General features: G+C 44.2%; 3 protein-coding genes and 1 long non-coding RNA gene across 9 annotated transcripts in view; 2 read left to right on the top strand and 2 right to left on the bottom strand.

Moving 5' to 3' along the window:
* LOC135334269 (kelch-like protein 4) overlaps positions 1-13,295 on the bottom strand; it is a 73,433-nt gene that overhangs the window by 26,640 nt on the left and 33,498 nt on the right. The window lies entirely within an intron of this gene.
* Positions 73-3,523, bottom strand: LOC135334268 (probable serine/threonine-protein kinase drkD). The gene is made up of 3 exons (XM_064529387.1): positions 3,381-3,523; positions 1,962-3,298; positions 73-1,060 (listed from the first exon to the last, which is right to left on the bottom strand). Exons 2-3 carry the CDS (start codon positions 3,285-3,287, stop codon positions 137-139), a joined length of 2,250 nt encoding a protein of 749 aa, XP_064385457.1. The 5' UTR covers positions 3,288-3,298; positions 3,381-3,523; the 3' UTR covers positions 73-136.
* LOC135333090 (CWF19-like protein 1) lies at positions 6,053-8,450 on the top strand. The gene is made up of 10 exons (XM_064528018.1): positions 6,053-6,158; positions 6,216-6,323; positions 6,387-6,493; positions 6,555-6,683; positions 6,750-6,868; positions 7,122-7,261; positions 7,333-7,442; positions 7,642-7,842; positions 7,945-8,037; positions 8,340-8,450. Exons 1-10 carry the CDS (start codon positions 6,053-6,055, stop codon positions 8,448-8,450), a joined length of 1,224 nt encoding a protein of 407 aa, XP_064384088.1.
* LOC135334283 (uncharacterized) lies at positions 8,949-10,281 on the top strand. Its single transcript, XR_010394232.1, has 3 exons — positions 8,949-8,962; positions 9,673-10,023; positions 10,079-10,281. It is a non-coding gene; the product is annotated as an uncharacterized LOC135334283 (long non-coding RNA).

Raw genomic sequence — 13,295 nt, 5'->3', positions numbered from 1 at the left:
GGCGGCGCCCAACTACGTTGTATGATGCACTGCATGCATGGTAACCTCTATCGTGTACCATGCAAGTATCTATGCAACATGATTATGATTATTTCAACAATTATCATAAACATTTGAGCTATACAAACCAAAACACTCAAGAAATGGTTGTTGCACTTTTAATTTTATGCACAGTTGATTGTCTTTCACATTCATTGTTCAGTCCCCCGATCACAAGGCACTCTGTTGGAGACAGTGACACAGTGGCAGCGTATGCTATAGGAGATGGTAGATCACCAATGTAGAGCCAGGAGTCCATCGAGGATGAGTAGGCGTAGATCTTTTGAGTGGTTTTATTTTCACTATCCTTTCCAATAACAGCAAAGAGGGTGTCGGATATCGTTACAGGGGAGGGCTGGTAAGACGGTGTGTTGGATAGTGTATTCCAGACAGAGTCAGCTTTGTTGGCACTCCCATCATCCTGTCGGTCTGCTGAGATGAGCTTGTCGACTTGAGCAGCACACACCTTGTTTAGATTCTTGCCAACACGTCCCCCCATTAGGTACACTGTGTTGTTGTAGACAATTCCTCTTGGGCCAAAACAAGCATACGGTAGTCTGTCTGTCTCGCTCCACTGGGAGGTGCTGATGTTGTAGATCTCAACATTATCAGTGTAGTCACCAGAGTCTAACAGACCTCCTGCTACGACCAGATGTGTTGGGAGACTAACAAATGCTGCTGAATACCTCGCTGTGGGCATGGGTGGGATCGTCCGTTTCCAGTTTCTTCCTTTGTCAAACACATGTACTACATTGGATATAGAGCGGGATGAATCCACACCGCCAACTGCTACCAGTTCACCTTTGACCTCCCCTAGACCAAAATAGTGTACAGGAAGTCTAGGCAGAGTTAACCAGACATCTTGTGGCGGATCGTAACAGTGGACACAGTATATGCCATCATTGTCATCACAGTTTCCTCCACCATAGTAGACCTTGCCATTGATGGTTACCGCTAGTCCACCATACATCTCTACTGGAGCCTCAGAGCACTGACTGTAGGATAACTGAACCTGTAGGGACTGGAGAATACGGCATTGCCAGATGACAGAGTTCTGATACAAAGTTATTTTTTATAGCGGTAAAAAATATATATTTGGATACAAATACGAACTAATTTGACGCTTATATAGATAGATTATATTAGAGGTGCTTAGTATAATAATTATACCCAGAGATAAAAAATAGAGGGATTGGAAACGAAAGTACCCTTGAATGAACATCCGCTCTTCCCCGCGGTTCAATAGAGGCTGTCTTTAGCCAAGCATCTGTAAGTGGCGTGGTTTGCGAGGTAGCCAAGCTGATGCCTATTTCTACACACTGTGGAGAATAAAACACTATAGTATAGATGTGCTTATTCTGTGCAGCTCACTTCTATTTAAAGATCTATACCTATTTTACCAAGATGCTCAAGATGCTTATATATATACACGTTTAGCAATCAAAGACCCTAAAATATCACTTTGAAGCTTATAACTCTACTGTGTATGTTTCCTTTTACTGGGTGTTGTTAGTCATTAGCTAGTACCACACGTGGCTCACAGAATAAGGCGTAATTGCTGAAGGAGATGATGTCTCGGGGAAACACAGCTTTCTTATTACGAGCGAATTACCCGGCAAAAATATGACGAAAAGCGGATAGTTTTCGAGGCCTCTGTGTATTAAATGGTCACGTGCACCACTTCCTTCCAATTCTTTATTCTATGGTATACCGTAAGAACATAACGAGTACACCATTGTTAATACACATAGCCCTTCCCCGAACACAAGCCACTATAATGTACAGGGCAATTTTCATACCGAGACAATGCAAAAAAATCAATTGGAACAGACTTGGCACTTCTATTAATTAGGGTGGCGATAAAATAAGAAAAAGGATATTTTAGATGTGTGCACTTAGTGGTACAGTGTTGATGAGCTCACCTGTGGTTTGCTGGTCAGGTAGTCTCTGGTTTTGGTGAGCTGGTCGTTTAAACTCTGAATGGTGGCTTCCTTCTTCTGAAGGTAAGAATCCTTAGAGGCAAGCATCAAATCTTTGTGAGCAATTTGTTGCTCCACCTCTTCAGTGAGTTGTATATATTGAGTTTCTAGTTTAGCCATCATGTCCTGATTGAAAATCAACTGGCCTTTAAGATTTTCAATGATAGCTTGATGTTGTTCGGCTTCAACAGAGTGCACCAACTGCATACGCTCGACAGTGTTTTCACTTTCTTCCTCTTGTCGTCTTTTTTCCTCCGCCAGTGCCTCATTCTCTCCTGCTTTCTCCTGGATTGCCAAGTCCTTCCTCACAAACTCCTCCTCAAGCTCCCTATTCTCTGTCAGTAGAGCACTCACTCGCTGGAGCATCTCCACTCTGTTCTCAAAGGAGGGAGGGTGTTCAAGTACCACACCAACCGTCCGACCCACTATCTCCGCTGCTCTAGGCCTTCGCTGAGGGTTGTTGCTGAGACAACGCATGATGAGGTCCATCAGAGGGTGGTCTGGTGGAATCTTCCGAAGAAACTCTTCACGTCGTTCAGCTTCTGTCACTGGTATCAGTCTGTCAGGATTAACAGGATCGATTCGTGTCTGGCCGATACTTGGTAGTGGCCACTCTGCTGTGAAGGTGTGAATCATCATGATTCCAAAGGAGAACACATCCACACTGGTGTTGTAGTGGGGGTTGGCAACCATCACTTCAGGGGGCATGTACGCTGGGGTGCCAGGGGTCTCCGTCATTCGACTCACTTGAAGGGGGGTGAGGTTCAATATTCGAGCAACTCCCAGATCGGATATCTTGGCCGTCATATTGGTGGACAAGAGGACATTGTTGGCTGAGAGGTCTCTGTGCACAATGACTGGTGTTTGGCCATGGAGGTAGACCAGGCCCAGTGAGACATCATGGAGGATGGAGAAGTTGATCTCATCGGGGAGAATACCGTAGCGCTCGAGACAGCTGGTCAAGTTGGTGGGGAGGAATTCCATGACTAGGATGGGGAACTGAGAGCCTTCCTCAAAACAGACTCCCAGAAACTGGACAATGTTGGGGTGCCTAGTTTGACTGAGCAGGTGACACTCCTCCAGATACCTTCGTGCTGCATGCCCGATTCCAGTCTCGTAGAGAACTCGGTAAAGCTTCTTGCCGGCACATTTCAGTCCTCGATACTCTAGCTCCATGACAACAGCGTAAGAACCATGTCCCAACTCATTCTCAGTGATGCGAATTTGTCTCAGAGTGAACTGCTCGAAAGCTTGTGGATTTACAGCCATTGTCTTCGTTACTGTGGGAATAGTAATATTAAATAGGCAATCCAGCTGGATATCTAAGCCCAATTAAAATGGTATTCAAGCAATTTATCTTACCTGTATATATAGAAAGCTTGATCAGAGGTAAATTTACAGAGAGAGTAGAGTGTATTCTCGTGGACCAGCCGATATATCATCGTCTGGTAAATTACACTGCTTGAGCTACTTGTGCAGCAGTCAAGTGGCTGCATGTTTGCATTGTTAAGTGGTTAGTGGTTAGAGGACGGATGTGTGAAACCACATAATAGCTAAGCCTTGCAACTGTGTGGTTTCACAACTTACTACAAACACTTATCAGCCACTTAGAGCGCCACGATACATGAGCTATACTTGTGCACTGTTTGCATTGATAAGTGGTTAGTGGTTAGAGGACGGATGTGTGAAACCACATAATGAAATCGCTAAGCCATGCATGCACAAGCTTAGCCTCGATCCCAGGCCGAGTTTTCGCTTTTATAACGGTTAAGCTTAGTGCACAAGCTTAGTCTCATGAATCAGCCGCCGTTCCTTTGGAACACTGTCTGAGCACTCTTGTCATGAAGTCAATTCAAAATGGAATGTTGATTGCTCACAAAACCAATGGAATGTAATTAAATTTGTGATCTTACGCCCACACGTATTTGCTTATTGTTAATTAATAATTATAAATGTACAAATCTTCAAGCGAAGGCATCTCTCTCTATTTGAATCTTGCCAAAGGACCCCTGCTTGGCTTGCTTATGCTTCGCAGCAGCTTCTATGTACGTACGAAGTGTTTACCATGCGTAATGCATCGTAATGATTATCCAAATGCGTTGAGCAAAGTGCAGTTCTTTGCTGCCTCCAAGTTCATCACCTGACTGGACTTTTGCAATCTGATTGGCCAAGACGGAATTCCGTCTTGGCACATACAGGGATTTGAGGTGTTCTTAACTGTAATGTCGAGAGCGGAAGTACCTGTCACGTGAACCTTGGTAACAAGATTGAATTTTGGCTCATTCCAAACCAATTTTTCTCCAATAGAGCCTATTCATTTTTGTTAAACTGGGAAAACATCGACTTACATCAGAAAGCTAAGAGCCTTTGGTAAAGGCTTTGCACCACAGCAGGTTGTCAGCTGAAGCTATCCTTGAGATTCTATTAGTTTTGTGAGCTACTACTTGCCCCAGCCTGCCCGTAAGCTGTTGAAAGTGTATCACTAGTCTCAGTAAAATCTCTCTTAGGCTAGCTCCAGCTGGATACACAGTTTGTGTGACAGACTAATAGTAGTAAGCTCACGATTGGGCTCAAATAGCTTTAGCTGTGGTGCAAAGGCTTGCAGATAATTATATGCAGAGCAAAGCCTCCCTGTAGTCTCGAATACCCGCCTCAAGCTTTTAGGTTGAGGCGGGTATTCGAGACTAAGCCTCCTGTATAGGTCGATTTCCCCCAAAATAAACAGGCCTAAAGGCTTTATTGGAGAAAAATTGGTTTGAAATGAGCCATAATTATGTAACTGTTCACGTGACAGGTACTTCCGCTCTCGACATTACAGTTGCAAGAACTCCTCAAATCCCTGTAACCCTTTCCAGGTCAATCGCACACAATCTGGAACCTTAGTCTCGAGGCCAGACTCCTCCCGGGGAGAGAGTCTGGCAAACAGAGTCACTTTTCTTGGTTTTCAGACAGTCAAAAGTGGGCGTGTCGGAAATGGGCGTGGTTACGATGCTAAAACTGGCTGGCTATTATCTCTACTCCTATACAGATTTAGTGAGATTTGAAAGATTCTCTGTACTTGAAATAACATTTTTAGTTGATGTATACAGGAATTTAAGTTAGCCATTGCCTACTGGCATAGTTTTAAAAATGACAAAGGTCAAGTACTATCAACCTCCTCTGTGAAGTGGAATCATGTGACAGTTTAATTGCATTCTTGCGAATCTGATTGGAGATGTCAAATTTTGACATCTGAACCAAGAAAAGTGACTCTAAATTAAATGCCAGACCCTCTCCCTGGCACATGTCAGATCATGTGCAAGGGAGTGGTCTGGGGCCAGACTACTGGAACCTGGAACAGTTCCATTAGTCGGGCGCCGCCCTCTACCGTTGCCGGGAAGGAGGTCAGGAATCAAGCCTATCCAGTTTTGTTCTGTTGTTGGAAATCCAACAATTCCACCAGCTCCAAATCCCACATAGAATAAATGATATTCATGATACTATTGCGTAACAGGCCAGAACAAAACTGTGGATAGGCTTGATTCCCGACCTCCTTCAAGGAGGGCGGCGGCGCTCGACTACAGTTCCATCACTTTAGTTTGCATCTGAGCCCAACCCACCAAAATTAATTAGCTTGATGTTATCGCCGCCCCCAATGAAGTGGCTATGTCTTGTTGCATGTTGAGATGGGCGCTCGGCCGGGCGTGGGTCAATGGCTGTGCACAAACTAACCATCGATTTTATGCCTTGCTGCTGCCTCGATGGAAGTATGTGTGGCCTTTAAAAGCTGCACTCTGGTCAACTAAGCTGCTTAGCAAGCATGTAGACTATTGTAGAGCTTGTGTCCACTTGTGAATTGCCTGTGTACAAAATGGCATGCTGCTTCCTCTTCGAAAATATTCTATGGCTACCAAGATAGTCCTACATGCTGTATAGCTTGTTTTAAACCTTTTTTTGTGTGTGTCCTAATTGAACAGCTCAGCAGAACTTCAAAGGATAATCGGTTCATCCAATGGGAATTGTTTATGCTTTATGCTTATTTATTCGTTTATGGCATGCAAAATTTACCCAGGAATGCAATACCTAATATAATTAGTGGATCTTTCTTTAGCTCTGACTGCCAGGAGGAGTGGAGCAAGTATCGGGAGGGGGTGGAAACAGGTAATTAAACGATATCAAATCACCTTCCTCTGACATTTATTACATCCCCATGCACAGTGCCTCTACCGACGTTCATCCTTGGCCCGTGTTGGACTGAGCATGGCCAGTTCTATGGAGACTTGTCACGTGATGGAGGAGAGCTTTGCCCCAATGTCACATGTCTAGGTACAGTGTATGCATGTTGTTAACCACTCTATCAGTACACACATGAGTCACACTCCATTACAGGTCAGCGTGGAGTGTACAGTACGTCCAGTGGTCTGAGGGTGGCCTATCTCAGTGGGAGCTACCAGGGGAGGACCTATCAGCATCAAGACAATGGAGATAATCTATTGGTCAGTTCTCTTCCCAATCACCTGGAGAAGTTGTTGAACTAGTTTTTGTTTCTCCCTCTAGCGACCATATTTCACTGACTCTGATGTGTCCTGGCTGGAGGGTCAGTGCAGTGGAGAGGGCTACCGTGGAGTGGACATTCTCCTCACCTCTGATTGGCCCGGGGCAGTGAACAAGTTCACAGTGGCTCCTGTGAGACCTAGCTCCCAGTTATTGTAGGATGGACCAGTACCTTAATAATACCTTATGCTCATGCAGGACGGACTGGACCTGAGTGCAGTGGGGGCAAAGCCTCTGAGTAAACTGGCCATGTGTCTCAAGCCATGCTACCATTTTGCAGCTCTACACCAAACCTTCTATGAGAGAATACCGTACAGGTACAGTACGTCCATCCCTATATTATTAGAGTACTAGAGTCTGCTCCTGTTGATTTTCTGAGTTCGTTCAAGTCCCAAATTTAGAACAGGAAATCAGGCTGAAAATAAGTATACATTTTTTATTCATTCTGAAAGGTGCATGTATCTTTCTCAGAAAATCAGAATTATGATTTACCAACGGAACTAAAGTTTTGACCGTTCATTATAATTATACGTACATGTTACATGTCCTCATCTTTAAATCCCTACACAGTAATACCTCCACAACTTTTGATGCTAACTGTATTGTGCTTCATTTCATGCAGGAATCACAAAATCCTCCAAGGCAAGCCACATCATGTGACACGGTTCTTAGCTTTGGCTCAAGTGGGAAATCCAGACAAGAAGAAAAGAGTGAGTTGAAATCATTCTAGTCCCATTAGTATTACATGTTATTAATGATGACATCATCTTCATACCTGCAGTACCTGTATGCATTCTCTGTCACACCCATGAGCTCCATGGACGAGAAAGAGCTGACTCAGCACCACCCACTGCCACCAACTGTCCCTACACTGAACTAGTCAAATCTTTGGTAAGGAAAACTATGATCCCATAATGTCTAGCTATCGTTGAAGGGCCAATATACATGTAGATTGTCCAAACAAAAACTTGCGTTATGTATCACTCTGAGAGTCCTATCTCTAGATATCACCATATTGCGTTGTAGTTCAAATCCACTATGTTTGCAGAGGTCAAAGTTTATTGTGTACCTACTCCCACACACTGTGCAGAGGGAGTCTCAAGAGGAGGCTGGGCCTAACTTCTTCTTTGACCAGAGGGCTCTTCATTCAGCTCATCGCAAACAGAAGAGACGACAAGACAGAGGACCCCCTGAAAAGAGACGATCCCCTCCCCAGCCCAGGGGGCCGTGCTGGTTCTGTCTGGGGGGCAAGGAGGCGGAGAAACATCTCGTGGTCTCCATCGGAGATCATGTGAGATAGAGTGTGTTGTACTTGCTAATACTGCACATACAAACTACAATGTAGCTCACAAATAGCAGACCACTAACAGTTTGTATTGTATACCCTATATAGACATACCTGGCTTTATCCAAGGGTGGGATGGTACCAGAGCATGTGCTGGTCCTACCCATCGGTCACTATGCAGCCTCCACTGACGCACCACCAGTGAGTTCATGTGCTGTGTGTACCACTGCTGTGTGTGTATAGTCATTGTTTGTATTGTGGAGAGTATGTTTCCATGCTCTGTGTGTACTATTTAGCAGTCTGTAGTGGTCAGCCTGTAAGCAGGCCACCCTCTATAATACAGCCAGGTTAATGGGCCCCAAAGTCTCTATGGCATGTGTTTGGACCTGTGTTAGCAGACCCTCTTTAGTACAGCCACTGTTGGTCTGCCCACTCTGTAAGCAGAGATAACTATACCATATATCATGCATGTACACTGTATGACCTGTGCTCTATTACTGTAGGAGGTTTTGGAGGAGCTTGGAAAGTTTAAGAGTGCTCTGAGGAAGTACTTCAACAGCAAAGATCAGTCATGTGTCATCTTCGAGAGAAACTACGAATCACAACATCTTTAACTTACTACAGGTCAGTACCGTCAAGGCCGTATTATCATGTGATGTGATTGATACTGTATGGTTGGTGTGTTGAGATTAGGCTACAATGTTTTGAGGGTAAACAGAGGAATGTGTTTTCTCTTTTTAATCTGGTTCAGGGACTCTTTCAGCTGCCATAACTTGAATTCTGTGTAATCAATTTCAACGGTTTTAAAAGAGACCATCTAGCAAAAATCGTGATGTCATTCAAGTACCAGTATAGGTCTTTGCAATCTTATTTTGTGAAGCCATTAGCATTCGCAAACTTACATAATTATGTGGAAACATTGTATAAATACGGTACATGTTAGTGTGTGTATGGTAGATGTGTTGACTGATAGTTGTGTATGGTTAGTGTGTGATGGTAATGGTGGTCACTGTAGGTTATTCCAGTGACCAAGATTCCATCTGATGCTCTGACAAGCCTTCATAGATTATGGGCGGAGTATGGGGTGTTGCTTGAAACTGTGCCCAGGGAAACACCACCCTCAGAGGTAACACACACACATCATAGCTGTACCATGTTCTACGTACCATTCTCTAAGCCTTTTATAGCCTCGATTCCAGGCCGATTAAAATACGGCCTGGTACCTATTGCATGGTGATAGTGCGCATTTATTCACCAGAATCTCCTTTTTTTCTCTCATCTATTTTCTATCTATGTACATTCCCTGCACACACATTGTATCTTAGTATTGCGTTGTTTCAGAAGGCTTTCACACTAGTCTAAAGTCAGAAGAGGCTCTCATCTACTGTACCTCTATGATGGTTGTATGGTTAAGATGTCTTACCTTGGATCTGTACAGGCTATGGGAAGTGTATGGTGCCTCTTAACTGCTACTTGTGAAGAGCTATAGGACCATCCTAGACGTAGTAGATGAGAGTCTCTTCTGTCTTTAAATTAGTGTTCAAGACCAATTACATAAGCCACAGCTTCACAGAACTCAGTCATGGAGATAAAGAAACGTCTTAGTAAACGGTATAATTTAATTACTAAGATTTTACATTCGTAGTACGACTACCCATATTCTGGGTAATTTTGAAGCGCATGCACACGCACTATCACCCATGCAATAGCCGTATTTTAATGCTGCTTGGAATCGAGGCTAAGCCTTTTAGTGATCGATACTTCTCTTTGCCAGAATCTGCTACACCCACATTCCCTCCCCCTCCCACACACACACACACACACACACACACACAGCTTGCGTACACTGGTGTCCCATACTTCCTGGCAGAGTTTGATGATGGGGGAAATGTGTTCACGAGACCATTTTCTCACCAACTCACGCAGACAAACAACCAGATCACTGAATATAGGTTATAGTATGTTTCTACTACTTTGAGCTCATGAGGTAAACAGCACTCTCAAGTGAGTAGGTAAGAACATATCCGTGAGTCTCGTCACACCGACAATGCACACCTCTAACCTCTCTATTGCATACTCAGCAAATGTCTCTTCCACAAATCTGTCATTATACCTATCGAGTGAACACACAAACTGTTCTAGTTCCTGGAACAATACGTACGGACGTTTCTCTCTCCAATTTGGAAGGTAATTAAAAACCAATTAATGACATGTTGAATGCTTTTATTGGTTGCAATATCAGCTGCAGGGAGGTGTTGGCTGATCCTCTCGTTCTGAATCTGCCCAATCGGATCAACTGGAAGTCGTGTCTGGCAAAAAAGGATGAGGAGACGAAAGCTGCTCTAGAAATGAGGAAGAACTTCGAACTTTCACAACTGATAACGATGATTAATTTCTTCATTTTCACTTTCACTTTTGTATGATTGACATTTTGTGTGTTTGTTGTCTAATAATAATTATGCTTGGGGCCTAATGTCCAGTACTGCTTTTATAGAGAGCGCAGATCAATAATAATAATTATTATGAGTATAGGCAATTATTTTACTGAAGACTGTCCCAATGTTGTATTAGAATGAGTTGGAGGGTGTTATTGCAATAGCCTATATACATGTAGGACTATAGGGGGAGGCAGCTGCATGCACACATTTATTATATACCTCTACTTACTGTAACCTCTATCAGTACCATGCCAGTATATATAACATGTTTCACTCAAGAAAACGATTATCATGAAAATATATATAATTATACCAAAACACTTAATTAAGAAATAGTTGTTGCAGTTCTAATTTTATACACAGTAGATTGTCTACCATTCTTAAATCCCCCAATCATAAGGCACTGTGTTGGAGACAGTGACACAGTGGCAGCTTGTGCTATAGGAGATGGTAGATCACTAACGTAGAGCCAGGAGTCCATCGAGGATGAGTAGGCGTAGATCCTTTGAGTGGCTTTATATCTACTATCCAGTCCACCAACAGCAAAGAGGGTGTCGGATATCGTTACAGGGGAGGGCCGGTCAGACGGTGTGTTGGATATTGTATTCCAGACAGAGTCGGCTTTGTTGGCACTCCCATCATTCTGTCGGTCTGTTGAGATGAGCTTGTCGACTTGAGCAGCATACACCTTGTTTAGATTCTTGCCGTCATGTCCCCCCATTAGGTACACTGTGTTGTTGTAGACAATCCCTCTTTGGTCATAACAAGCATACGGTAGTCTGTCTGTCTCGCTCCACTGGGAGGTTCTGATGTTGTAGATCTCAACATTATCAGTGTAGCCTCCAGAGACCAACCGACCTCCTGCTACGACCAGATGTGTTCGGAGACTAAAGACTGCTGGCCAACTTCTTGCTATGGGCATGGATGAGATTGTCCGTTTCCAGTTCCTTCCTTTGTTGAACACATGTACAACGTTGGATACAGAGAGAGAGAAATCCATACCGGCAACTACTACCAGTTCACCTTTGACCTCTCCTAGACCAAAATAGCGCACAGGAAGTCTGGGCAGAGTTGACCAGACGTCTTGTGGCGGATCGTAACAGTGGACACAGTACTCGTCATCATTGTCACCACAGGCTCCTCCACCATAGTAGACCTTGCCATTGATGGTTACCGCTCGCCCAACATTCATCTTCACTGGAGCCTCAGAGCACTGACTGTAGGACAACTGAACCTGTAGGGACTGGAGAATACAGAGAGTCAATAACTTGTGTGTTGTAAACTGTGTATAACATAATAGTCCATTATAATTACAATACACAAAACTTTGACAAATTACCGAGGCATCACAAAAAATCATTTCAGAATAACTTTAAGTTCAATTGATAGATTAGGCACATTAGGATACAATAAGAGATACGATGGTACAGATATGTGCATGCACTTAGTGGTACAGTGTTGATGAGCTCACCTGTGGTTTGCTGGTCAGGTAGTCTGTAGTTTTGGTGAGCTGGTCGTTCAAACTCTGAATGGTGGCTTCTTTCTTCTGAAGGGAAGTGTCCTTGCAGGCAAGCATCGAATCTTTGTGAGCAATAGTCGAATCTTTGTGAGCAATTGTTGAATCTTTGACAGCAATAGTAAAATCTTTGTGGGTGATAATAGAGTTTTTTTCTTCTTGCTCTTGTTCCACTTGTGCAGTGAGATTGGTGACATCTGTTTCCAGTTGAGCTATTTTCGTAGCTTTAGATGCAAGCTCGTTGTGAGTGTAGTTGACGTTGGCAATTTGTTGCTCCACCTCTTCAGTGAGTTGCTTACATCGAGTTTCTACCTCGGTAATCCTAGCATCTTTGGAAAGAATAAATTCATCTTTTGTGTTAACAATTGTCTCTTTATCTTCAAGTTGACCTTTAAGATTTTCAATCTCCAATTTAAACTGATCAGCTTCCACAGAGTGCACCAACTGAATATGCTCGACAGTGTTTTCACTTTCTTCCTCTTGTCGTCTTTTCTCCTCCGCCAGTACCTCGTTCTCTCCTGCTTTCTCCAGGATTGCCAAGTCCTTCCTCACAACCTCCTCCTCAAGCTCCCTCTTCTCTGTCAGTAGGGCACTCACTCGCTGGAGCATCTCCACTCTGTTTTCAAAAGAGGGAGGGTGTTTAACTACCACACCCACCATCCGACCCACTATCTCCGCTGCTCTAGGCCTTCGCTGAGGGTTGTTGCTGAGACAGCGCATGACGAGGTCCATCAGAGGGTGGTCTGGGGGAATCTTTCGAAGAAAATGTTTACGTCGTTCAGCTTCAGTCACTGGTATCAGACCATTGGGATTGGTAGGATCGATTCGTGTCTGGCCGATCTTTGGTAGTGGCCACTCTGCTGTGAAGGTGTGAATCATCATGATCCCAAAGGAGAACACATCCACACTGGTGTCGTAGTGGGGGTCGGCAATCATTACTTCGGGAGGCATATACGCTGGGGTGCCAGGGGTCTCCGTCATTTGACTCACTTGAAGGGGGGTCAGGTTCAATATTCGAGCCACCCCCAGATCCGATATCTTGGCCGTCATGTTGGTGGACAAGAGGACATTGTTGGCTGAGAGGTCTCTGTGCACAATGACTGGTGTTTGGCCATGGAGGTAGACCAGGCCCAGTGAGACGTCATGGAGGATGGAGAAGTTGATCTCATCGGGGAGAATACCGTAGCGCTCGAGACAGTTGGTCAAGTTGGTGGGGAGGAACTCCATGACTAGGATGGGGAACTGAGAGCCTTCCTCAAAACAGACTCCCAGAAATTGGACAATGTTGGGGTGCCTAGTTTGACTGAGCAGGTGACACTCTTCCAGATACATTCGTGCTGCATGCCCGATTCCAGTCTCGTAGAGAACTCGGTAAAGCTTCTTGCCGGCACATTTCAGTCCTCGATACTCTAGCTCCATGACAACAGCGTAGGAACCATGTCCAAACTCATTCTCAGTGATGCGAATTTGTCTCAGAGTGAACTGCTCGAAAGCTTGTGGATTTA

The sequence above is a fragment of the Halichondria panicea genome, chromosome 3, assembly GCF_963675165.1.
Source record: "Halichondria panicea chromosome 3, odHalPani1.1, whole genome shotgun sequence".
In the NCBI taxonomy this organism is placed as follows: domain Eukaryota; kingdom Metazoa; phylum Porifera; class Demospongiae; order Suberitida; family Halichondriidae; genus Halichondria; species Halichondria panicea.
Note: the sequence above shows the minus strand (reverse complement) of the source record. Positions and strands in the feature narration are given on the sequence as shown.